This window comes from Betta splendens, chromosome 21 (genome assembly GCF_900634795.4).
Source record: "Betta splendens chromosome 21, fBetSpl5.4, whole genome shotgun sequence".
Taxonomy (NCBI): Eukaryota; Metazoa; Chordata; class Actinopteri; order Anabantiformes; family Osphronemidae; genus Betta; species Betta splendens.
The window spans coordinates 11,542,649-11,569,202 of NC_040899.1; the positions used below are offsets into that span (position 1 = coordinate 11,542,649).

At 43.8% G+C, this 26,554-nt stretch overlaps 1 protein-coding gene across 3 annotated transcripts in view; it reads left to right on the top strand.

Annotated features, from left to right (window-relative positions):
* Positions 1 to 26,554, top strand: part of LOC114846885 (ephrin type-A receptor 6-like) — a 104,108-nt gene that overhangs the window by 26,177 nt on the left and 51,377 nt on the right. For all 3 annotated transcript variants that reach the window (XM_029136096.3, XM_029136098.3, XM_029136097.3), the window contains one exon: positions 654 to 1,317. In XM_029136096.3, coding sequence (XP_028991929.1) covers positions 654 to 1,317 — 664 coding nt within the window. The remainder of the gene's footprint in view (positions 1 to 653; positions 1,318 to 26,554) is intronic.

Genomic DNA, 26,554 nt, shown 5'->3' on the forward strand with positions numbered 1-26,554 from the left:
TTTCCAAGATCCAAGTGCAGAGCTCTCACTCTGACAGGTTTACAGAATCAATCTTTATACTTTTCCTCCTCAACCGAAAGGCGTTAATAGCGTAATTCAATAGCGTCCGTTTTTCACAATGAACGTAATTAATGTAATTTTGACTGAATACTGATATGTCGTCATCAAAACAAATATAGTCATGCAGCTAGATTTGAACTCAATACCTTGATATTACCAGCATCACACTCTAACTAACTGAACTAACATGCTAATATAATCAGTGGTGGTCAGTACTATTGCTGAATTGCAGGGCCCAACCTCAATTTTTTTTATAGGACTCTGAACTGCTAGCAGTGCCCGGTTGCAAGTGTTAACTGACTATGCTGACAAGTCATTCATCAATAAAAAATGCCAAGTAAATGCACAAATAGTTGTTTCATGCATAATCACTATATCATTCAGTCTTTGGATTGTGTCAGAAACGAAAACATATTTTCAGTTTTTATCAATTTCTTCGGTTTTACTACAATGAAAACAATAAATCTAATTGAATCTTTTCTTCATTATAAAGTAGTCCATTTTGATCATATACTTCAGCCTGTGATGATGTTTGTTCTGTCTATTCTGAATCCTTCCCTCAACGCTCACCATCTTTTTCATCTTTATTTCAGTGGGACGCCATCACTGAGATGGATGAGCACAACCGGCCCATTCATACTTTCCAGGTCTGCAATGTGATGGAGCCCAACCAGAACAACTGGCTTCGTTCCAATTGGATCTCTCGACAGGCGGCGCAAAAGATCTACGTGGAGCTTCGCTTCACTTTGCGTGACTGCAACTCCATCCCTTGGGTGTCCGGCACCTGTAAGGAGACCTTCAACCTCTTCTACCACGAGACCGACGAGGCTCACGGGGTCAAATTCAAGCCTGCGCAGTACACAAAGATTGACACAATCGCTGCTGATGAGAGCTTCACTCAAATGGACCTCGGAGATCGCATCCTGAAACTAAACACCGAGGTGCGAGAGGTGGGACCCATCACCAGGAAGGGCTTCTATCTGGCCTTCCAGGACATTGGCGCCTGCATCGCCTTGGTGTCGGTGAAGGTTTACTACAAAAAGTGTCCGTTCACGCTGAGGAATCTAGCCTCGTTTCCAGACACGGTGCCTCGTGTGGATTCTTCCTCGTTGGTGGAGGTGAGGGGGGCATGCGTCGACCACGCTGAAGAGAGAGACACCCCCAAACTCTTCTGTGGCGCCGATGGCGACTGGTTGGTTCCCTTGGGAAGATGCGTCTGCAGTGTGGGGCATGAGGAGATTGATGGCTCCTGTGTTGGTGAGTTTACCGACCTTTATTGTGATATTTTTATTTTACAGTGTAGCATTTGTCAAACAATTCCACTTCGATTTGACACACGGAGCAAGTGATTTCAGCACTGATCTTTCCACTTCAATGCATAAAGGAAACGATTACTTTTTCCTAGAAGTTACTGTACGTATATACCAGCAAAATACAAATTGAATTTGTACATTCAAACAATTATTTAATTAGTCAAAAAGGTGCAAAACCACTATTCACTTAAAATCTAAGGTAACTTGTATATATTTCTGGTTCCATATATTTCACAGTATCTTGTGTTTTCTGTGTGTATAATCATATAGTCTGTGGTGTAATTCATTCACTAATCTATTGTAATTAGGTTTTGACTCATCAGCCAGCAGTTTTATTTCTTCACCCCATCTTGCTCTTCAGTTTGTGTTTATTTCCTCCTTCTTACTGGAAATAACGCTGCACATTTGGACCGTCCATTGTTGGTAATGTACTGTAGGAGTGTACGTGTATATACACGAGAAAATAATGTCGTGTCTAGTGTTAGATCCAAGCATCAGAAGAGTTTAGCAGCTGAATGCAGTTGTTGTCTGTGTATGTGCTTATCTGCAGTGTGCGATTGTGCATATGTGTAGAGTTTGTTGTGTATATCAGTAGCCCACCACCCACTGTCCCAGGAGCAACCTTGGTGTGACAGATTACCTCGGCTGGCTTGGTAACGGTTTGATCCTCAACTCTGTGATATGAGCTTTGGGTTATCGCTCGCAGCGCCACTCGCTGGGAATGCTATAATACCATAAAAAATCCTAACTTCATGAAGGCCCAGCACAACTTCCTTCTAAACCTCGTAGAGGTCTGATGTCGGATCCAATAAGTACATGTGGCCAGGGTTGAACAAGTTCACATTTCAAACTTCACTTCAGAGTAGTTCACCTTCATTGTTGATAACTTTGATTATTCAGATTACTCCAACGGCGATGTCTGTACTCTGACTTTGCTTTCACCAACGTGAAGTACTGAGACAAAGTGGAAGATGGTGCCTCTCCAAAAAATAATCTGCGTAAAAACTCACCCCTGCATCAATCGATGCATCCCTGCTTTCACTGCGCCTTTTCTAGAGGGCTGTCGGGACTATTCGTCGCCTTTCTCTGCGCCTTCGCCAGACAGGACCAGATGTCCTCGTGCAGTTGATTACGATGTATCCTGTGACACGGGTCAGCGAGGTTTCCCAGCTGCACTCGCAGCTGCATTGCAATCAGGAGGCCAGGGGTGAGACGACAGCTGTGATTAGAGCCACACTAAAATGGTTACGTCATTCATAGATTTGTCCTTTTCTTATACATTTTATTATACATTTATTCTCATCCATCGCATTATTGTTGTGACAGAATCGGCATAGTAATAGATGATGGCTTCACCCGTGACGAATTAGATATAACAGATAGAAGAGCAGGTTCTTTTTTCTTCAGCTTTTATTTATTTCCACACACACGTTTGTATCTTACAGTTAATGGTTTGATGTGATATATTAAAGTACAGTGTTTATCCGTCTTGGAATATCAGCATATTCAGCAAGAGGTAAAGGCTGCACAGGCCCCCTCCATCAGCTCTACAAACTACTGTCATTTGTTTTCCCTCCTCGGCTCCTTGTCCTTCACCCCTCACCCTCTGAGAAGCAGATTTCACACTTGGGTTAAGTCTGGCCTTTTGGGCAACGCGATGGCATTTTACTGCACTGCTCACTGTTCCAAGATTCAAACAAGCGTCATTATTAAAAGCCTCCGCACAAGGTGCCACCGGAGCGCTGCGAGCAGTGGAGATGAAAGGCTGAGGTGGCCAAGCTAATACTTCAGTCCCCAGTTAACAACCAACTGCTTCTTTATATTTTATGGCCGGTTGACTTGGCTGGAAGGAAATTATAGGTTTGAATGATTTGTGAGTTTGAGTCAAATGTACTGACCTTTGTTCTTCTAATCTCTGGGTGGTTATGTTTTGTTTATGCAGCTCATGCTCTTGCAGTCTGTTTAAAGAAAACTGTAAAACTGTTTTATGAAAGGAACAGAAATTCTTATGATCAGTTTCACGTGTAAATTTTTTCTTCCATGACCAATGGAGATCTGTGACACACAAACACTTCAGGTCCAACTTGGAAATCTTTGTTTACCCAAGAGAAAGGATAAGATGTTTGGTTTAAAAGTGGCTTTAGCTTCAACCAAGTAGAATAGTCAAATAGTCTTTTTGTCTCAAATCAAAGTGGAGGATTCTGCTCACAGTGGTTTCTAATCCAGGATAAGTAAAGTGTCATATCTAACAGGTAGTAAGTCTCCCATAACCTACAATTCAAATAGTGTTCTCCTTATCTTCATGTCAGATACAGATGTTAAACGTGTCATGGGGTTTGAGCACAAGTGCTGATATGGACAAGTTCTAATCCACTAATCTACAATAGGATTGTGGTGAAGCCATGGAGGTGGTGTCAATACTAAAACCTGAATAAGGTTACAGTAGGTTGACAGTGTTTTTGCTCATGAGCGTGAGGTGATTGAACCCTTTTTTCCACTGCTTTTTAGCATGTCAGCTTCTGTATGTGATGCTTTTGTTCAAGCGTAGCTTACAGTAGTTTTAAATCTCTCTCACTGTTGATCTGTTGCATAATGGCTCATTCACATACACGGCACCTGATCCTTTGATAGTCACGTCGCTTACAGAGACAGAGATGAAAAGTGTTCTTTATTGTTATAGTTTTAATAACCCAAAGGGAGTAACACAGGCACAGGTATAGGGCCGTGTGGTCCACCCTGCGAGAATAGTTTTTGGCATAAATACATGTTTTAGTTCAGTGTTTCTCTGCATCGACTCTTTTCTGTTCTCTGTAATTTGAGCACCTGCCATGAGCAACAAGTGTTAATGTGATTCCTATCAATGTTGGCATTAATGTGCTTCAGAAGAAGCTCTGGGAGAATTCAGCTTGGCTGCAGCTAAAATAAAAGCTAATATGACCGTGTCAGTTTAATTAGTTCTCATTAGTCCATAAATTAGCACAACTTTCTGTAATTTCTTCAAACGTGTTACAGACAACTTTTCACTAACTACTTGTCAATTTATGAATTTTTAGAGCAAACTATGAGCAGACATCCTAATTAGAGTGATGCAGGTTTCATAAAAAATGGATCTAGGGCATTGACAGAAGGAGGAAAAGGAAGTGATCATTATTTTTACCTAATTATTGTTATAATAGATACATCAAATAGTGATAAGAGTAGGATTATGGTTAGACAGCCTTAGGATCCAGGTAGGGACTACAGAATGAAGAACGCTGTACGAATACTGTATGTAAAAAGACCCACTCAGACATCAGAGTGTAATCCATGGGGTGAGCACAGGAAGACGCGTCGCCTGCTTACAGTAAATGAAAGGCAGCTTTACTCCCCATCCTTCCTCGTGTTGGGCAATCTAGCCGACGCTGTTACCACTCAGGGTTTTACAGCCGGTCTTGTGTGTTTGTCAGGCGCTGTCTAAGAGCTCTCTGCAGTGCTATGAATAATGTAATCACAGTGTGTTTTCCTACGTTTATGTGCGTTTGTAGCCGAGCGCTGGTTGATATTTTTCTCCTTCCCTGTGCTGAGACGAATCAAAGTGAGAACGGTCTGTTTACATTTTAAATGAGTCTGTCACACACACACACACACACACACACACACACACACACACACACACACACACACACACACACACACACACACACACATAAAACGACTGTACAGCAATCAAAGAATAATTAATCACACACAGACACATACTATTGTAATGTGACTTTAGGATTTGTAAACAAAGTGGTGGTTTGTTCCTAAGCCTGGTTGTGTGACTGTGGTGCCGGATGCACATCAGGTGTCTAAAGTATGTAATTGGGCAGGCAACGGGTCCAGCTGTGTTAATGTTAATTGACATGTTGGTGTAAACATCCTGAAGAAAGTGGAACTTATAAGACGTTTTCAATTACAGCATGAAAACAGTCAGGCAACAATTACAGCACATATCCCTCAACCTGTCAGAGCAGAAAATGAGATGTCACACATGCACAGGTTGAGACACGTAATGAATCGCATGCAACACACACACACACAAACACACACGCAGGGGCAAAAACGAACTGGTCCAACCCTCGCAGTCAATAAGGAACGCCGCGCACAACTTCCCAAGCGCAGGCCGACATTCCCAACAAGTGATGAGCGGTAATGCAAGCGACAACATTCCGCCGTCTTAACAAACACACAACGAGACACACACCAGGGGGTTTAAGCTGGCGTCGGCAGTGGGGCTGTTTACAGACGGCCACACTGCAGGGAGACGCTGTGACATTTCAGAAAAGGACGGTTTTAGTTTAACAAGCACACGGGCCTTCAAACTTAATTGGGAGCGTGTGTGTGTGTGTGTGTGTGTGTGTGTGTGTGTGTGTGTGTGTGTGTGTGTGTGTGTGTGTGTGTGTGTGTGTGTGTGTGTGTGTGTGTGTGTGTGTGTGTGTGTGTGTGTGCGCGCGCGCGCGCGCGGGACAGAGAGCGAGAGGATGCTGGTAGCGGATCATAGTTTGTCAGATAAACTTAACCCCACTTGATTTGGCATCAGCACACATGGCTCTGAAAGCCGCGTCTGTCTTCCTGTGGGCGATGCGAAGTCATATCAAAGACGGGCGCTCCAGCATCTCATCCGCCCGCTGCATCAAAACAACTTCCTCGGTGACGTCCCCTCCTCCCACTCGCACCCGACATTTAGTAAATGAGAACATTCATCGTCAGATGTGTGGACATTCATAAATCCTACTTTGTGTAATAACCAGGCAGCCCTATGTACTTTACAATTAGCCTCTAAATGCGGACGACAGCACCGCTGAACTTGAATTCCCAGCTTTTTGTTTGGGGTCTACTCGGTCCCCGTATTAGCATTTGCTTTGGCAGCTATCACAAAGCATATAATTGAAAGCTCTTTGAACGCTGATGGTATGCTAATGCTCATTTCCCCCGAGTTGTCATTAAGCTCAGTGCACCACTGAAAGGCGTGGACTTTCCCTGCAAAAGGCTTGATGTGGCTTGAATTATGCCCAGTGTAAATAACTGCTGACGCGCCACCGGTCCACTCCGAGTCAGTACATGCCTTCAACATCCAAATGGTCACGGGAACAGAAAACGAATCAATAGGCCTTATTTCAGTGGTCAAACACAGTGTTACATACGGACATAAATGACTTGGATTTTATCGATAGTTCAGCTCCAGTAAATCATGTCCTGTTTATCCCAAAGCTTCACTCCAGTGACATCTGGACATGAAGACGTTTCGCCTTCCATCCAGACGGCTTCTTCAGTTCTGGCTGACTGGCTGCTGGAGCAGGTCTATATGCCCAGTGGATGGTTAAGTCCAGAGCTTGGGTGTGAGGCACCGTGATAAAAGAACTGTATTGTAAGTGGGAGCCAGTCTGGGCCTCAGCTTGTTCGAGCTCGAAAACCTCTCTGACCCCTCGTTTGAACCAGAGGTCGTCGCTGTCTGTTGACATCTCAAAGGACTGGCCGTCCTCTCTCATGTCTGGAAATTCAGTAATTAAATGCAGGAACAACAACAATACATTTGTTAATTAATTCTTTCACTGTACTCATTAAAAAGCTAATGAAAAGAAAATGATATTTAAACGTCTCAACAATTATAATCCTCAAAGTCTCTGCCCGTTCCAAAGCATGTTCAGCAGGACTAAGTGTATTAAACCTGAACGAGTGTGTTCTGGAAGCGTGTCCATTCACTGTCACAGTTGGTCAGGAACAGTGAGGTGAAGGACCCAAACGCACAGCACACGTTCTCAGTTTGTGGTGTTTTAATGCAAGTCCTTGTTCAAACAGGCAGAGGTCCGTATACGGGTTAGTGAGATGAAGGCAACGGTACAGACAGGGATCAGGCAGAGGCAGTCAATCTCCAGAGTCCAAAAGCAGAACAAGGGAGCAGGCAAGGCAAGGTCAAAGCAACGGGATCCAGGACCGCTACACAGAAGGACCTACTAGTTGAACGCTGGAGAGTTGACACTGGTAACGTGAACGAACAGAGGCTTAAGTACCGGGTTGATTACAGATGGGCTGCAGCTGATACAAAACCAGAGCTAAGGCAGCCAGGATAACAAAACAGGAAGTACCAAAATAAAACAGGAAATGGCAAATGAAAGTCCAGGATATAACGTGCACATTCTGAGGGGAAAAACAGATCAATCAGTATTATATTAAATGACACACACCAAAAAATAAAAAAAAAAACTAGCAGACAGATATAATATTTATTTGTGTGCAGCCTTAATGAAACAAGTCCTTGAGTGGTGAACGCTTCTCTACGATGACGAACGTGGAACTTTTTTGTGCTGTGCGCGTTGCAATGATGAAAAATGCCAAGCATCTGCAACAGGCCAGGGAGGTCGCAGAGTGGGAATCGCACTCGCACTCTCGGCGGTCGCCTTCCATAACTGCTCAGCGTTTGCACTAAGTGGGACTGATTCACACTGGACGCAGCAGGCTGTGGGGAGGAGACGCTGCCTTTCCTGCCTGTCAGGGCTTTAAATTGACTTCACTGCCTCTCTCTGGTTATTTGCTGTTGTTTAGTTCCCCTAGCGCCCGTCCTGTATCCTGTAGCTCGATCTGCCCCATGTACAGCAAAATGTGTTGAGTCGACGCGCTACGTTTCCAGTCGCCTCGGTTCACCCATTCGCGCTGCACGTCGCCTCCATGCGTTTACCTTCCGCCGTCTGCCTTTAAATCGTCCACTTGATGAGCATTAACTCTCGTGTTGTCGCTCTCGAAACTGTAATTGAGGACAAATGCGGAGAGGGAGCGTGTTTGATTGGGGCTGTCAAGCAGAGGGGCGGGTTTGTCGGGCACCTAGAGAGCTCCTCGTCGCTCTCTTTTGCATTTTAACAGTTTAAAGAGTAAATTATGCAGATTCCGTTTTTTATTTATTTTTTTATTTTGAGGCCTAGTTGCGATGTGAACTTGCGGTGACTTCTGCTCAGCACGCAGCCTCCAACACCCCCCACCCCCCTTCGCCAAGAGTTACTTCAAAGCGGGGAAGTGATCAAAGACAGTTGAAAAAAATAAAATCCCAAACGTACCGACACCCTGCATACATACACAGCTTTTGCCTGCCTCAACGCCGCGCACTCCCTCGCTCCGAAAACAAAAGAAAGCGACGCCGTCTGATGTTTTCCCTTCTTCCTTTTTTTTTTTTTATTTCGTCTCCTCGAGCGCAGTCCTGTCAGACATTGCGACATTTCAATTGATTTCCCCCTTCCCCGCATGCGTGTGTGTTCTATTTCGGTAACGTAAGCCAAGAGACTGAATTAGACATTAAAGGGTACGTATGGCACGACACGTCCCACACAGCGCATCGCGGGCCTGGATGTAAGAGCTGACTTGTCACGGATGAAAGTGCGTTTTAGGAGCGGGAGACAGCTTCTCCCCGGCAGAAGCGCAAACAGACAGGGTCACGGCGGGTTCATCGTCGCCGGCGCCGCTTTGTCTCTCAACGTTGGGCTCATCCTGCAGCAGACACAAAGTCGAGCTAATACCCTTGCGTCCGATATTTAAAGCCTCAACACGCGTGTTTCATCTGCCGTGTAAGAGATGAGGAGGAGTCCTCGTTAGCAGAAGTGGATGTGGGTAATGAGAGTTTCACAGATCTACAGTATCTGAGGAGTATTTTGTGCACTAACTTCTGCAAACTAAGTCATTAAGCTATTTTAAAATGTGAAGGGAGGACAGATCACCCGCTTTAAAATACACTTAGACTTGACTAGAGTAGTACAGTAGACTTCTTACTTTGGCATTTAACTTGGTTTCAGATGTGCATGAAACAGTGAGGAATGTATGTAGTCTTGCATGCAAATATTTGTTTTAATAATTTTTCCCTTTGTTGCATATTTTTGTTGGTGTACAGCACTTTTGCGACTTTGTGCTAATAAATATTGAATAATAACAAACCTGCCAGTTGATTAACAGATGATTGACACCGGGGCCTAGAGACTTATCTTCATCCGCGCTGATCATTTTGTTTCATGTCCTTGAATAAACGATTTTTTTTTTCAGGGCCGTCACTGAAACGCAGCTGGACATTCGGCGCCACTTTTGTCGCACGCTTGTTAATTAGTTTTTCTCCTTTAGCACCTGCATCTGTTTGCTGGCACAGAGCAAACGTGCATGTGCCAGGTTGGGTGGAGTGACACCCATGAGGAACAGAAGGCACACTAGCTATTCAGTGATATACAGTAGTTTTCTTGGAATCAAATTATGTTTGCATCTGCTCGGACCGTCTCGTATGGAAAACGTAAAAGGCCACTCATTTAAATCTGAACAATTAATATACATAAAACACACAAGTTTCACCGTTACCACTCTAAACGTGGGATAAATCTGAAAGTCACCCTTCTCTGGTCATACATGTAAATAAATTCAGCTCAATAGAGAACACCTCTTTCCAAAGTCTATCTATTTCACCTGTAATAAAAACGTCAGCCCGCTGACACTTCTTTCACCTCCTCATGTTTTCTTCACCGTCTCCCTCTGTCTCCTCATACACTGTATGAGCAGCACCAGTGCGAGAAGTGAGCCAATGACCCCAGGGTACGAAAGGCTTTAACCAGCAGTAGGTGTCTCTCAATCTGCCGGACTGCGACAGCCAAGCTTGTTAGTCACACTGCTGGAATGGCGTGTGCGTGCACACGCAGGCACCCGTGCGCGTGCGCTCGGCTTCCGTGGATAGACTTAATCCAGCTATTGAATGCGGCGAGCAATGATAGCAGAACTGGGTCAGTTCTGGAGAAGACGGTGGCGTGAAACCGTTGCCCTCGGGGTGAATACAGCGTTGAACTTTGGCCGACCCCGCAGCACGCACCGCGCTATAAAGGCAATGTTTGAATTAATCCCGACTTCACTGATCAGGGTAAAGTGTGGGCTTAAGATATAGAAAGCGTATTTTGGGCGTGGATAAAGTATAGTAGGTTCAACCCAGTTACCTTCATGCTGAGATTAAAGCGCAAAGGAAGTTAAAAGCTGAGGAGCTGTGAATCACTGCGTTCATGGTCTGTACCTCACATGGACATTTTTAGGTACAAATGTGAGTTATGGAAAAAAAAAATATATATATATATATATATAAAATGTAGAGTAAACTTCTGGTTGCCTTTTAATTTTTGTACATAATCCCTCTTTTGCTGCCTTAAGGTCAGAATAAAAATAAGAATAAGAATGCCTTTATTAGACGCACAGCAGGGAAATTGCACCTCACAACAGCACCGGGAAAGAAAAAAAATACAAATTATACACTGGATTTGATATACACTTTAGGTTGGGGATCACCTTTTGGTCTAAACAAGTAATTTTTATCATTTGCATGTAAAACGCTTTGTCATGTGCACTCAGATTGGTCTTCATGTCTGTTTAGCCACTGCAACCATTTGAAGTTTGATCTTAATTACTGAAATAATTAAGCCAATATGCTGTAGAGTTTATGGTATTGTTTATGTGTTAATTAATTTTTAAAAAACTAACTTCAGTTTTGCAGCCACCAACAGTGTAAACATCACGTCCTTCATCGAGGTCCTACTGTTTGGGGCCATGATGCAATAATTGTAATGCATGAGTCTGAGGCGCCGCGATGCCCTGGGTTGAAAAGCTTGCAATCTTTATCACAGCCCTAATGTGAAACTGCTGCGGTTGTTTTTGTCCCTGGCTGGTTGGAGGTTGGATTTAAGTGGCGGTGCACGGTCACACATCTGCGTTAGCATGTGACCTGTTGTGGAGGCTTTTCAAACCGTCATTACTCTTTGTAATAGTAACAGTCTGCTCCTTTAGGCTTCAGCAACCAGTCATAGCGATGGTTTATGCAAATTAGCGTTGCCAAAAAAAGCAAAGTGGCAGCAAAGGCCATTAGTTGTAGAGACAAAGGCGCACGTCGCAGTGTTTTCTATTAATTATGTGTGTGTGACTGTTTTTCCCTGATAGTCTGTGCATTATGTGTATGTGTGCACTTAGATGACTTTGCATCCTAATTAGCCATCACCAGGTGCGGCTGGTAGGCAGCTTGTCCCACTCCTTTACATTAAAGTTGATGTATGCTTATCGAGCAGCCAGAGAAGGAGACTGGAGGCCTGATTTATAAACCAATGCAGCTTGTTTTATGTGGGATTGATCTGCCTGTGTCTCAGCCACTGAAGCAATCCCCTCGTCTTTATTCAGAGTGACAGAAGGTAATAAAGGTATGACGGGGGAAGAGAATGATGAAAGTGTTTACAATTACAGTATTTAGCACTGTCACCTTTTCTGATTCGTGTATTATTTTTCGCTGTTTATGTCAAAACGCCTGAACTTTGTTGTGCTATAAGCAACAACACACACACACACACACACACACACACACACACACACACACACACACACACACACACACACACACACGCAAACACACACAAAGAAGCTAAAGAGCTGACATGCTTGATGATGTGTCATGCCTCCAGCAGAGGGCGCTCTTAAAACTTCATTAACAGCTTTAACCTTTTATTAAATGCAAATTATAACAATGTATCATTACTACAAAATTGGCACCGAAGTTTTGCTGGGAGCACTTTGTTAGTACATCTCTGCATCGACATTGAGTGAGTACAGTTATAAGTAGTAATACACCTTTGGCTGCTGTGTCAGCATTTCTCAGACCTCCTCCAGTCTGGTTTTGCCAACTCATAAGGTTGTACTGTAAATACACAAACCACTGGCAGAGCACATAAAAGGTCCTTTGCTTCCATCTCTTGCAGGCTCTTGCTCTGCATCACTCCCTGTAAATATGGAGCTGCACCCTCTGTGCCAAGAAGGGGCCAAGAGTAGTTGTTCTTGTTAGCTCGTGTGCAGTACATGACGGTAAACTAGGATAGATGGTGCTGTTTGTGGAGACTGGACACCGTCGTTGCTGCAGTTGGAGCCTGTGCTCTGTCAGTGGGGGACCTGCAGGAGATGTTCCTGCAGCAATTTGTGGTCCTGATGGAAAAGCCTCTTGTCAAGAATTTCCTAATGCGTTTCGGTGGATCTCCTGGATTATCGTTGTGCAAAGTTCAAGGTCCTGGAGTCATGACTGTGTTTCCAGAAAGGCACTGTTACTACGTCATCAGATGAAGATTGACTAGCTGCCACATAATTGTACTGTACATGCTTTCAGGCTCAGTCCTGACCCTAGACATAAGGTTGAGGCTATTAGACTGCCATTGAACACAGCAGTCTGAGCTTATGAGGTCCAGTTGTAAGGCAAACATGTGCTGTAGCTATTGCTATGTTACAAATAATAGTCCATGATCTGTGAATCAATATTTTTACGATGCTTTACACACAATGTTAAGTTTAAATTCTTCTTATTACAAATGTCATCCAATAGATTTGCTGTAGCTCGGGAGCATTCATACATCTTTTAAGCCTCTTTGTCTCTGAATCATCACCCTTTATGTAACTGACTCTTAATGTGGTGTAAAATGTGACTGTAGGACATTGTCGTAAAAATGTAGCTTTTGTCTTCCGCTCATAATTTATACATCTGGCCTCAGGACTCTTTCCAAGTGTGAGCGGCTCCATGGTTCGGGCTCCGCGTGCTGCGAGAGCCCCTTCCTCCCGAGTGTTAACGGCAGCCGGGCCGGATCATGGACAGTGATTAACATTATATGAATGTCACGGCACCAGGAGACCCCAGGCTGTCGGACCCGAACCTTTTCACCCGCCTGCCGTCTGCCTGCCGCCTCGCATGCGCGCACACCTTCACACGATCAATGGAAAGGCCGTTTAATCGGCTACCTGCTTCTACTTCGCGCCGCTTCTCTTTCTTTGTCTTCGTCCAATCAATGCAAGTTAAAAGAAACGATAGCATAAGTGAAACTGCCTGCAGCTACAGTAGTGTGGCTTTCAGAACTACAGCATGAGGCTATGAAAGGGATCATTTTGTTTCATTCAGCACATTCAGTTCTTTTTTATCCAGGCCGAAACTCAAATGTTAAGATCGGAACATTCTGCTAAACGTAATGTACAAGTAGATTACTTTTAGGAACAAATGAAAAATGCTTCATATAAATAGTACAACATGATTAGTAGCTGGGAATTATTAACCTGAAAAGTGAGTAGAACATGAGAAAGAATCCAGTATTAGTATATTGTTTTGAGGCATGATGTTTTAAAATCATTTTTTTGCTCCAAACAGAAACGACTTGTGACTTAGTAGAAATATTGGGCAATGCCTAATCACATGTCTAACACACTCCACGTCTAGTGCCCAGAAGAATGAATTGCTAATTTGACTGTGTTGATGTTCTTGGGTATTAGAGTTACTCTGATTAACTCCCTGGAATATGACAGTATCAACAGTCATCACCTATTGTGTCAAAATGCTGTTAAATTATGTAAATGGTGGAACATACATACTAAAAGGGACTGTTTAATTTTAAAATATATTCATGCGAGACCAGCTCGCCTGTGTGTTGGGGACACACTCTTCATCTGCATTTTGAGTAGCCCTGGCCTCTTGCAAATGAAGTCTGACAAACTACACCTCATCTGAAAGCTCCAAAGCTCCTGGGGTAAAAAATGGTAGTAATATTACTGGTAAAAATCTATTTCCTATTCTTAATAAAGATACATGCACACACTTGTTGAATCCCTGCATGTACATGTCACCGTGACACTCCATCCAGTGAATAGTGCTCCCCAGTGATAGTATTACTCCCAGAAAACCTAATAAAACCATCAATATTTACATGGCAAATCTTTCTTTTCTGCAGCTTAAGCGTGATTTACACTGAGCTGGCTGTAATTATTGCATTATCCTGGGAGAAACAAGTCCTTGTTCACATTTCTTCATCAGTCATATGTCAGTCAGTGAAGATGTAAACTCCCCGTAACCATATTAGTAACAGCTCAACAATGATCAAATATTCCCCAACGATTACCCAACGAGTCACATTCAATAAGAGGAGACGGCATCTAAACTGTACGTGTGATGATGTGTGTGCAGGTTTGTTCTCATGGTAACTCAGATATTGTTGTTGTTGTATAGTTACTGTGTAGGATTTCATTTAATGGCTGGTTTACTGTACCAGGTGGTTGTTGGCTGTAGGCTGTAGAATGTGTTGAACTGTGGATGCGCAGGTATTGAACAGCAGGTTCAGAAAGAGAGAAATAAATGGGGGGAGAGAGAGGGAGAGAGAGAGAGAGAATTTGTGGACTTTGCTCTTTTGTGCACTTTTATGCAGACCATTTCCTCCTAACTGTGGTTTGCTTCACGGTAAGGACAAAAGGGGTTTTGTCATGAGCCCGAGGAGACTGGAGGGCAGACATGTCTTTTCTGTGGGTTCCACCACAGGAGGTTGGGGGGGGGGGGCTTTAGCATCTTTAAAAAAATCCAGCAGGCAGTAGAACAAAGGCAGAAGAAAGGAGAAACACTACAGTACTGTTTGTGCTGTGCACTAGTTTGTGTGAGTCCTGTGATCAGACTGTCAGTTTTTGTGTAAGTCCAGACTAAAGTGGCAATTGTACATCAGAACCCAGATTTTGCATTCAATCGAGGATTATGCTGCACGGATCTGGATTTGCATTCTGTCCACACGTTGTATTTTCCAAGCATGTGTCTCTTCTTTGTCATTATAGCTGCCTACATCAGAGCTCATGTCCAACATGACGATGGGAAGCGCATACTTTACCTCAGCCTCCATTTGCCTCTTTCTGGCTTCTCAGTAATCACACAGCTGTCTGGCCATCCAGAGCCTGTCATGCTGAATGCTGAAGCCCACACACACACACACACACACACACACACACACACACACACACACACACACACACACACACACACACACACACACACACACACACACTTGAGTGTTCTGATTTGTCCGTCTGATAGTGCTGTCAGCGAGACTGGTTGTCAGAGAGAAGGAATCTATTACAGGATCGATTTGGCCATGCAATTAGGTGGCAGTGGGAATTCCTCATTTCACTTTTCTCTCTGCAACAGTCGTCTCTGGGGATTTTTGAAGAAGGGATAAAGTGATGCACTGTGATGACTGGCACAGGAATAGAAAAGTGGCGAGATTATAGGCAAGAGGAGCAAGCATGCGTGTGTGTAGTCGTGTTGCTTGGATAGATGTGGGAGGTGTTTCTATTTTACATATAGACGATAGGATCATCATCAAAGCGGTAAGACTGGGTCATATTGATCCTGAAATATGTAAATATTCTAAAATGCACAGATAATATCTGCCATATGTATTCTGTACACTGTTACTGGATCATCTTCCTTCTGCAGCCCAGCTCATCTACTCCACTCATTTCAACCATGTGCGTCCTCACTAATCTAAAAAAGAAAACTCTATTTTGTTAGTAGCTTTTCTCTTGCACTTGCTTTTCAAATTGCATTCAATGAAATAATATTGGCCCTGTGAGCAGTGTGCAAATGCCCGTATTTGTTTAAGGGCTCCATGTAGGCGCATAGTTGGCGATGACTCTGAGTGCTGTAGTTTGGCTGGGGACAGATCGTTCGAGCTCTCCCAGTGATCCGCTGGTCGTTTCATCAACTTCAAGGTGAACTCTGGTCTTAATTTATTCTGAACACTGACACTCACTCCAGGAAACCTGCAACAGTTTAGATAGAAGGTAGATAGAATGGTGATAGCAGACACGGCAATAAACATTACATGAACTCTAAGTTAGCAAAAGCCATCATATCCACCGTCACCATTCAACAGGGGTTCATCACAAAATGAACCACTGAATGCCATCAATCACAGTGCAGCGTCCTGATAATCAAGTGCATAGATGTTTTCTTAAGTTTATACTGTCTGTTGTATCTTGATGTCCTTCAATAAACAAATGTGATGTGATTGCTGGATCGGTTTGCACCAGTGAAAGTCAGTTAATTATCGGATTGATGACCAATAACTCATCCCAGCGTGTGTTTGCCTGTATTGTTCTTGCATTAGAATGCATTCTGCACACGTCTATCTGCTGGATACAAAGCTGGGGTTGAGTTACTGTAGTTGAGGGTCTGCAGTCAAAGCCATGTTGTGTTAAATGAAATTGCAAATCAAGCCGCAATGGCAATATTTGTCATAATGATTGTAGTTGGATATTTTATTTGTTTCATTCTTACAGCTTCATAGCTGCTCGAGGAAAACTGCACACCACCTTTATTCATTTTTATTTACTCAGTATTGCACAGTCTGTAATTTCTGCAAATTTCAACCATGACAGTTCTATACTGTAGATGAACACGCTAACTGTACAGGGATGTGACAAACGATGTAGCAAAATGACAAACTGAATGCCACTTGTTTTGTTTAGTACAGAAAGTGCTGATCTTACTTTTATAAGGCCTGAATAGTTATATTTTCCAGCCAAGGTATAGTGTAGTCTGTATATAGTCTAGTATAATGTATTAAACATCACTGACATCTATACAAATAATTCAAGGCTAGAGTGTCAGCATTTATGTTCATTCTAATGTTTACATCTTGAAATGTAGTTATTTCTTGAACTGAATGTACTGTGACTCAGCTGCATCTGTTGTAGCCTCAGCCCACGTTTCTACCCACACTTTGCTCCGTCCCTGCTGGATGTGAAGCAGTTTCACTGCACCAGTGTTCTGCTCAGTAGAAGAAGGGGCCACAGTGTCATTGTTGGGGCCCCTTTAAGCCAATGTGGGAGCTAATGGCAGAGTATGGTGGTTCAAGCCAGAGGACCAAGACAGATTTGGCTGTGGGGGTGTATATTATGTTGTGTAAAGGTTTGGTGCCATTTTAATGGTTAACAGTTAGTGCAGCGGTTCCAGAGCCCTAGAGTCAGTGTTTGTCCTCCAGCTGCTCATCACCCACTCACTGCAGCAGTAATCTGAACCTGTGACCATCATTTTCAGGCTTATGTTGTGCTCAGCATCCATTAACTGCATTTTATGTTCTAGTGTAAATGTGCAAACCTATAGTAATGTGTATTTGCCAGGTATCCTGTTGATTTCTCTGAGTTCATGTTCCTGTTTTGCTAATGAAATAGTGTTTAATGTGAACAGAATTTGTAGTAACACAGCTTGACCAATCCACCAAAATTGCCCGTCCTCAGTCCTCGGGGACTCAGTACAAACAACATATGGATTCATTTTGATTTTATTTATTTTTTCACAGGACAACATCCAGTTGGCAGAACTGACAGTGCAAAGATTTACATCCCCACATATCACAAAAATTGCCAAGCCTTCAGGAGTGTCAAGCTGAGTGGTAGATTTATCTGATGTCCTATTGCCACCGCGCAGTCCTGTGTAATGGCAGTGAGAGTTCTGTATCAGGACAGCTCCTGGCAGGACGGAAGAGACCGGCGGAGAGATTTAATGAAGCTTCCTTTGCCAGCTAATTAAAATCTTCCTCTCCTCCGCGCCGTCATTAAGCAACATTTTAGCAGGAAGACAGCAGAGGAGATAGCCCGGGAGGCTGATTTTGCAGCTCTCTTACAGTACCAGGTGTCTGCGTGGGTGGCGGTGGTGGTGGTGCATCAATGGTACAGTGCAGGTAATGCTTATGCAAGAACATATAGTGTTTGCATGACATGGCCACAGTTTGCCAAAGGTCATCACACATTGTTCCAGCGTGGATCCTAAGGGGGTGATTGTGGAGACGCACGTGCAGGCTCACCCACCACTCATTCCTCTCCACGGCGTCTCCGTGCCTGTGGATGGGCTAATGGGCTGAGGCATCATCCTCTGACACGAGGCGGTTTTCTAATACGTTTGAACTGCCGGAGGACTCCACCGGGGTTTAATTGCAAGGGAAATACACAGATATGTACTTAATTAAATCCCTTTACTGAGCTATGTTGTCTGTATTTGCATTCTATTTAAGAGGTGGCGCTGCCCGATTAACTACACAGTGATTTACAGAAGTACTACTCTGTTCTTCATCTAGAAACAATGTCCCGCCCCACCACCACCCCATCCTGTGTGTGTTTTATGTTGCTCAGACAAAAGCTGGCTCAAGGGAGGTTCTTTAGCTCAGCGAATGTGTTGGAGAGCTGCACATTCAACAACTTTTAAATGATTTCACTATGCTTATTTTGATATACTGCATGGCTGCTAGAGGGAGTACCCAGCCCCAGAGGCCTGGGGTTATATTAAACTTTATTAGGCAGACTCCAAGCTGCGTCACAACTGCATTATGGCAAATACACTGGAGTGAGTAGAAAGCGGTGACCTGCGAGCTGAAATACAGTAACATGGGGGGGGGGGCACTTGAAAATAGGAAGCGTCATGTTTGTGGTTTCAGGCAGTTTCTGCCTCTCAGCTCAACAGCTCTACTAACAGATTAGATGTTAGAAGGAGCGTGTTTACAAAAGCCACAGGGCTGCGATGGCTTAACAAGATGAGGCCCACACGCACATCCAGCCACTCCTGAGCCACTGCTGTGTTTGGATGCATTGCATATTAATCCGCTGCTCTTCAGTATGTTTCATATCATTTGAAATGTCTATTGGCACGTCTAATGTTCAGTAAAGTTAATTTTTTTCATTTTGTGTATCAATGACTCTCTCGCTGTGTACAGAGACTTTAAGAAAGCAGCAGGAGGCATGAGTTACAGTTTGACAACCTTGGTGACTGACAGTTAAAATTGAATAACAGTCTTTGGTGTTGCCAGATTTTCTATAGACCCGTAGCGCTGTATAATGACAACTATTACAGGTTAATATACTGTAGCTCTATCAGATTATAAAAAGAGACGCCCGATATGTGACATATGTCCACTGAATTGTCATTTGAAAGGTTTTGGAGATCTGTGGCACAGGCAAATCTGTTGAGTTCACGCAAATCCTTCTGGGTTTTAAAAATTACCCCGACCAGACCTTGGCATAATAGCGCTCGCTATCTGTACGACGGCCTGCGAGAGAGATGGCCCCTCGCGGTGCATCTATTTAACCACTGGACGCCACGTTGCTCGGCCCAGCGGCGTCCAGCCGTGGCGGTGACAGCTTTAATTTGGTGGCTGGCGGTCAACATGATTAGTGGGCTGTGGGAGGCTTTTACAAAGTGGACCAACTGTGTGGGAGGAGAGGGCCACCGCACAGGCAGCGAGAAGATTGTTCAGGCAGACACCCTGAGGCTGTAAAGATCACGCCAAGACTCTGTTTGCAGGTGTGACTTTTATTATTTGGGGAAATCACTCCAAGACGAGGGTTTTTGTTTTAATGCGTATGAATAACGCGCGGCGGGGACGCGCGCACAAACACCACCTGGTGCTCATTACACCTGAGCAGCTGTAGGACATATAAAGATTAAAATGCATCATATTTTCTTATAGTACCCAGGACAGAGCCAGCACATTCACCACACACACACACACACACACACACACACACACACACACACACACACACACACTCACACACACACACACACACACACACACACACACACACACGCAGCATCCACGCCTTATTATGGCTGTTACGTATGCAAGCGGAGGCCCGGCCGCTGCTTCATTTTCCAGCTGACAAGCAGTTGATGTGCTCAGATATGATTTATTGATCATGTTGAGCGCATTAGTTTACCCACTGTGTTCGGTTAAAAAGCAATAATACATTTCACTCCCTGTGTTCTATGCGAATGCAATAACGCTAAACTAATTATGCAAACTGGGGACAGCAGTGTGATTTGTAAAAAGCCCGACTCGTGCGCCGACCCTGAGCCAGCTTGAATGAGATCCAGAGGATACGAGCGAGTAATACAGCAAGATTGGATTAATTCACACACACCTTATCGCTCGCTCCGCCGGCCGACGGGAACGTAGACAAAGACGCAGTGACAGTGTTTACATGTGAGCAGCTCTGCCAGTGGACAACATCGCTCTTCTCGTCTGTTCCTGGTTGTTGAAAACTGGCTCCGCTGGGCAGCGTAGACTTAAAAAGAAACCTTACATTATCATACAGTAATTATATGCATCACACACTTAAGTTCTTTCAGGGCTTTGCTGCATTCCTATAGTAACAATTATCAATTTAAACCAATCTCTGAGCCACACAGCCTTTTTTTATTTTCTAAATTGCTCCAAACTTCCGCAATAAAATGTTACAGTAAGACTAGATAATAGACGATGTGACCACATTTAAAAATTATACTAGGGCATAATTCTGCATTCATGTAGATCAGTCTAAATATTGTATTGTGTCTAAACACACACTCACATCCATACATTTTGAATGTGCTGCATATTTACCACTCCTAAATTTCATATTAGGGCATTTGAAATTAATTTTCCCTCATCATATTTTCTTATCTCTCTATAATAAAGAAAACGTATTAAACTAAAATGAAAAGGAGGATTTGAGGAAATATAGCATCCATCAGCTTTTTCCTCCTCTCCCATCAGTGGTAATTGATATTTGAGGCCTCATTTTGCGCCCCGGCCTCCCTTTTCTTGAAATGAGCTTTTGGAGCGGAGAGAAAACAGCTGAGGCAGTGGAAATGGAATTGGTTGTGTGTCAGTGCATGAGAGAGTGGGATTATCCCAGTGTAATGTCAGCCTTATTAAACACCATTACAGTCTATAGATCAGAGAGGGATCTGAAAAGGATATCCTGAGTGTTCATATGTGTGTGGATGTGAGTGTAAATTGGGATTATACAGCCATAAATGAGGGGTTTAAACATTTCACATGATCCACTGAGTCGACCCATCACTTGTTTTTAGGATTTCTTATAATTCAAGTTGTTGTAGTAGCACTGGTAGAAGCATGTGTTTAAATCTAGGCAATGACGTCCGTTGGCATGGCGACACAGATGGGCCTTTCTTTTAACTCGCCACCAAAATGTACCACGAAATACACCTTTAGGCTCACCGCACCGTGCCCACTGAGCTACGGAACCCGACACAAACGAGCTTTGTTGTGCGGCGGCCGTGATGCCGTGACCCTGTGCTAGATCAAAGCCAAACATATGCTTCTGCTGCTGGTTTTTGCCGTAGCAGCTGCTACTGTCTACCTGTGTTTGTAAAAAATGTTCTGACTGTAAAAAGGGAGAATAAAAAATGACAAAGGACACATTGTTCCTTGCTAGTGTAGCATCGACTGACTGGATTTTAAGATGGTAGTGGGAATCATCAATGCAGATAACTTTGATTTATTATTGTCTTCTTGAAAGTGTGTGTGTGTGTATATGTATATAATTCACCCGAAGCGTTTCTATAAAAACATTTTAAAACAAGCGTAGTTTAAATGTAATAGAAGTTTCAAAGTTATAACCTGCATATGTGACAGAAACTAGTCACCAGCACCATCAAGGGAATCCTGACTACCAGTACGTACTGTAGTTCCCACAAGCATCTGGCAAGAACAGCAGAATCAACCCCCAAGATAAATCCACCCTGCTTTTATGTGCCTTTAAATATTTGATGACCTCTGCCTGCAAACACCTTGAATATACATAGTCTGTTCATCAACATGACGAAATCCTTCCATAAGCTCTGAAGTACATTAAGTGAGTGTACTGTACAGTACCATAGCAAGCAAACATCAGCTCATCTTCCATCCATCCAGTTGTCCTGGTGAAAATAGAGTTTACTGGCAGAATAAGTACAAGGTAGCAGTAGTGCGACAGCCGAATGGTGTCACGGTACACGGCAGGCAGCTGGGCCTCAGGAGGAGTTTAACTGTAGTTTAACTCTCAGCACTTGGCTTGTGCAAGAACACAAACAGGTTATTTGTATTCTGCCTTTGTGTTTCAGACGTTTGAGTAGCAGGAGACACACCGACGAAATACAATAGAAATACAGTTGCAGCATGTTAAATCTGCGTTTACTAAATGGTCCAGAACTTTCAAAGTTTCAGCCCAGAACTTTGCTGATCTTCGTGTATTTTCTGTATTTCCATGATGAACGCTGCGCCAACGCCGGAACATTTGCACCTCACAGTATCTGTGACAGATCTGTTGGCAGAGAGCTGTGGTGACACAAAACGAGCGCTGCACCACAGCGTGAGTGAATTTAGAACGCGCGTGTGACTCCGCGATTCGACGGCGTGTGAAAGAGTGTGATCCTCCAAGATCATTAACAAGAGGAACTCGTGCTCCGATTGTGCTCATACTCCCATAATTGCTGGCGAATGGTTCCCGATAGCCCCATGAAGGCGCACTCCATCATCCCAGATGGCTGCACTTGAAATGCTTTGTGTCCTTTGCTAAGCAAGTTCTCCTAAGTCACAAGCTTCAACTGGACCACAGAGATTTAGAGTAAATTACGGGTGGTGAGTCAAAGTCACCGTTTGTTACCGTGTGGTCCTGCAGAGCAAAATGGCCACTGCTGCTAATCTGTGTTTAGTTTATTAACACGTTTTCAGTTTTGCTGGTCTGAACAAACCTTTGGACAAAACATCCTGACACCAGTGTTTTACATTATTGCTTCTTGGGAAAAAGATGCTGACGGGAATAAACAAGACTGACAAACAAACCAATGTTGTTGCGGTCAGCTGCTGCTTTACCGTATGTCGGCACGAATGTGGGGAAACAAGACAAGCTTGCATAACTGTTAAAGCAGAACCTAATCTAACACCTTTAAAGCTAGTATAAAAAACACAGCTATATAAATAGTGCAGCTACGCACTGTGTCTCTGTCACAGAGACTCTGCCACATGTGCTGGCAACGCATCGCTCCATCACCGAAACCTGGTGGCCGCAATCGACATCTGTCATCTGCCGCTATTGGCGTTTACTTTAATTTGGCCAGTTGTGGAATATGGAGCGCTTACAAATAATAGCAATCCTGATACCATCTTCGTGAGACCTTGGAAAGGAAGGCAGAGCTGAACGGAGGCAGAGGAGAACGGTGGCTATCACCAAAGGCATTTACACTGACTGATCCTTTTTAATTTCACTCCAGCTCCATTATGTGGTTGTGGATGTTACTAAAGAGCTGCCATGTCATTATCTCCCGGCTTTGTTCGTACTGTTTTTGAGGAGACATTGTCATTGTTTATTTTCCACAAGAAGGCCTTTATGCTAATGCGACCTCTGTTAAAGGCGATTTGCCGTCGATTTAACAGCGTGTTAAAAGCACAATCAGCATCAATCATGCGGAAGGAAGGATGAGGAGTACGAGAAAAGTTTGTGAAGTCGCTGTAATCTTCATAGCGCCTTTATAATAAATTAATCAGGCCTATATGCACGTCCCGGCTTCCTCTGGAGGCATATAGTCATGCAAGATTTGTAATTAAACCCAGGGAATATAAACGTGATGCAGGTTATGTTAGAGGCAGTAATTTAAATGTGTGTGCGCTGTAAATGAACACACACTTTATTTGGATCCTCGCTGAGCATTACATCACCAGTAAATCCAAACGCAGTCCAGTGACGTGCCATCAGCACCTTTTAACTCCTTGCAGTCAACAAGTGTCACACTTCCACTAGTTCTTTATGGGAACAATAACCATAAGTGCTGTCACAGATTTACTGTTGTGATCATGCGTTAGATACACCCCAGTACGGATCAGCGCCGTCTCCGAGACCAGTCAGGACGTTCTCTTAGCAGTCCATAAAAGCAGCGCTTAACGGTTCATCCCGAAGCCTCGAGCAGCCGCTGTTTTGTCTCCAAAGAAAGATTTAGAGAGGAACTCTGCTCTCGCTCGGAGATAACGGATGTGTTCTGAGGGGTTTACGGCTCTGTTAGTTCATTTGGCACAAGACTGTGTCTATGCGGCCGTAAAGGCGGCCATAAAGGGATCCGTGAGGCTGACCTCTGTGAAGTCCATAAAAACATCTTTGTGTCCGCTAATGTCACGCGTACAGTGTGCAAGCGATGGACGAGCCCATTCAACACCGTCTGCACTAAAAACTTGTTCTCACTCCTTTTGCCTTTTGTGCGTTTTCACCGTCGGGTTGTTAATCAGCTCCATCCTCGCGTTTTCACAGCGTGTCACTCTTTGTTCCCCTCTAACTTTTATGGCCATTATCAAGACCTTTTACCAAGAGCGACGCCCCTGTTATAATATTCGTTTTTGAATAGACCTGGAAACACTTTGATGCCGGGTGCCTGTGATGGTTCTGTAACTAATTTTGCAGAGCGAAGACAAGTACAGGGACAGAAATCGTGTCTAAATGTGGTTCCTTGTGTCACCGTGGCATGGGATGATTAATAAATCACCTAGAAGTGACTAGAGAAGCTTTGTGGTGGGTTTGCTGCAATGTGGAGAACATTTAATTCTTTTCTAGCCCCAACCTCCGTCCACCAGGACAATTTTATGCTTTGGCATTCTAAAAATGTCACATGCTTAGTAGGAATTCACCCCAAACACTGCATTAAGATGGAATTCCTGCTTGCAGCCTCCAGCACTCCCAGTCTGGACGTTTTACATAAAGATAATTTGATTAGGTTAATTGTAGTGTTTTACTAACAAACACTGCTTGTATTAAAAGAGCCAATCTAGTATCTCCACTACTGAAGCTTCAGTCATTGAATCTCATCCGAGCTCATTTTATCCACGCAATAAACTCTCGCCCTGCAAAATACCAACATAGTAATTATGCAGAGAAAAAAAATCAATATGACAGATGAAATTCAGATAAATGTGGCAATAGGTTGCTTCAGAAAGGAGCAATTTAAGCAGCTATTGTTCATAGTTTTCATTTCCTGAGCTTTTTCTGAGAAGCAGGTAGCAGCTGTTGGTGAACAGACTCTAAATATTAGTCACTTACTGTAGAATATAATGTCATACTGTACTATACATTTTTACATTTTCATGGTAATGAAGAAAAAAAAGGTAAATATCCACAAGGGAATGTGCAGCTTGGCCAACTTTTAATGTTAAATTTTAAAAAGATGAAAAAAGTGTCATCTTATCAAGATAGATATTCACATTTTTTCCTATTCGTAATAAAGTTATTATTAACTCGCCGCGGCGCTCGCGCCAGGCGGCCTGCTTTCCCTGCATCACTAATTGAGCAAACACCATTCTCAACACTTCCACCGATACGTGTTGGAGAGGCCCACTAATCCTCAAGTGCAAATCAGAGATAGCTCTCGCTGCTCTCGGCTAATGAAGAGAGGGAATAAGGCTGATGACTAACGACGAGTGACGGGAGACGAGACGAAATGGAGACGAGGGGACGGCTTTTCATTTGGAGTGTTGTTTCTGATTGCGCGCGAGGAGAGGAGAGAGAGGGGGGAAGGATAGGAAAAAAAAAAAAAAAACACCAATTTCATGTGGGTTTCTCGAGTGCCGCTGCTTATTTTAAGAGCGGCTGAAAGCGAGGTGTGACTTGTCACCTTCCCGGTGTTGTAATCCACATGGCTTTACAACTAGCGGCAGCGAACCACGGGCGCTGTAGTGTGTCATGTACTGTATGTTCCTCGCTGGTATTGGCATTGGGTTTCTTTGTTTGGAAGTGAATAGAATGTTGCAGTGGGAGCAGGGTTGCAATTTTCCCCCGGAGTGTGAGGAATATTATTACTGTGTGTATGGAGAATGAAAGGGAGACTTGGCACGACTGTGTTGTTAATATCCCAGCCACTGTTTGTGTGGACAATATGTGTTCTTTGCACAGAGAGGGGAAGCAATAAGTGTTTCATATGTACGTTTTATAGTCTTCTCGGATGCGACAATGAGGAGAGTAATATTCCTGTAGGATGAGAGAGAAAATAGGGGACGTCCGGCATTTTTTATTTCCTCCCATACACAACGATCTTAAGGCTGCATCCCAACGCCACCATCTCTGCAACGATCCTCCCATCCTTTGCATCGCCGCCTCGCCACGCTGCCCGTTTGATTTCAAGAGCTGAACTATTCTGCAACATTTGTTGATGTGGTTCTGCAAGTAAATGCTGCAGAATTGTGCTCCTCTTGGAATTGTTCTTCTTCGCCGAGCGCCAGCAGAGGAACCCCGCCGTCACGGGCTGCACGCCGCCAGGGCTCGCGAATGCCATCCGCTCATGTGCACGGACACAGAGACACGCATGCAGCATAAACGCGATGCGATGGAATTAACCGCAATCCTGCTTTTCTGAACGGTGCGAATGTGCTGGTTTCGTGCCTGTGGCTTCCTTAGGCGGATGCAGGGGGGCAGACATACAGTGCAATGACATGCTCTGAAGGTTTCTGGCATGATGTGACCGGGGGGAGGTTTGGGTTCCTGGTTTTCACCCTGTCGCCCCCGGGTGCCACCAGTTAAAAAAAAAAAAGCATGGC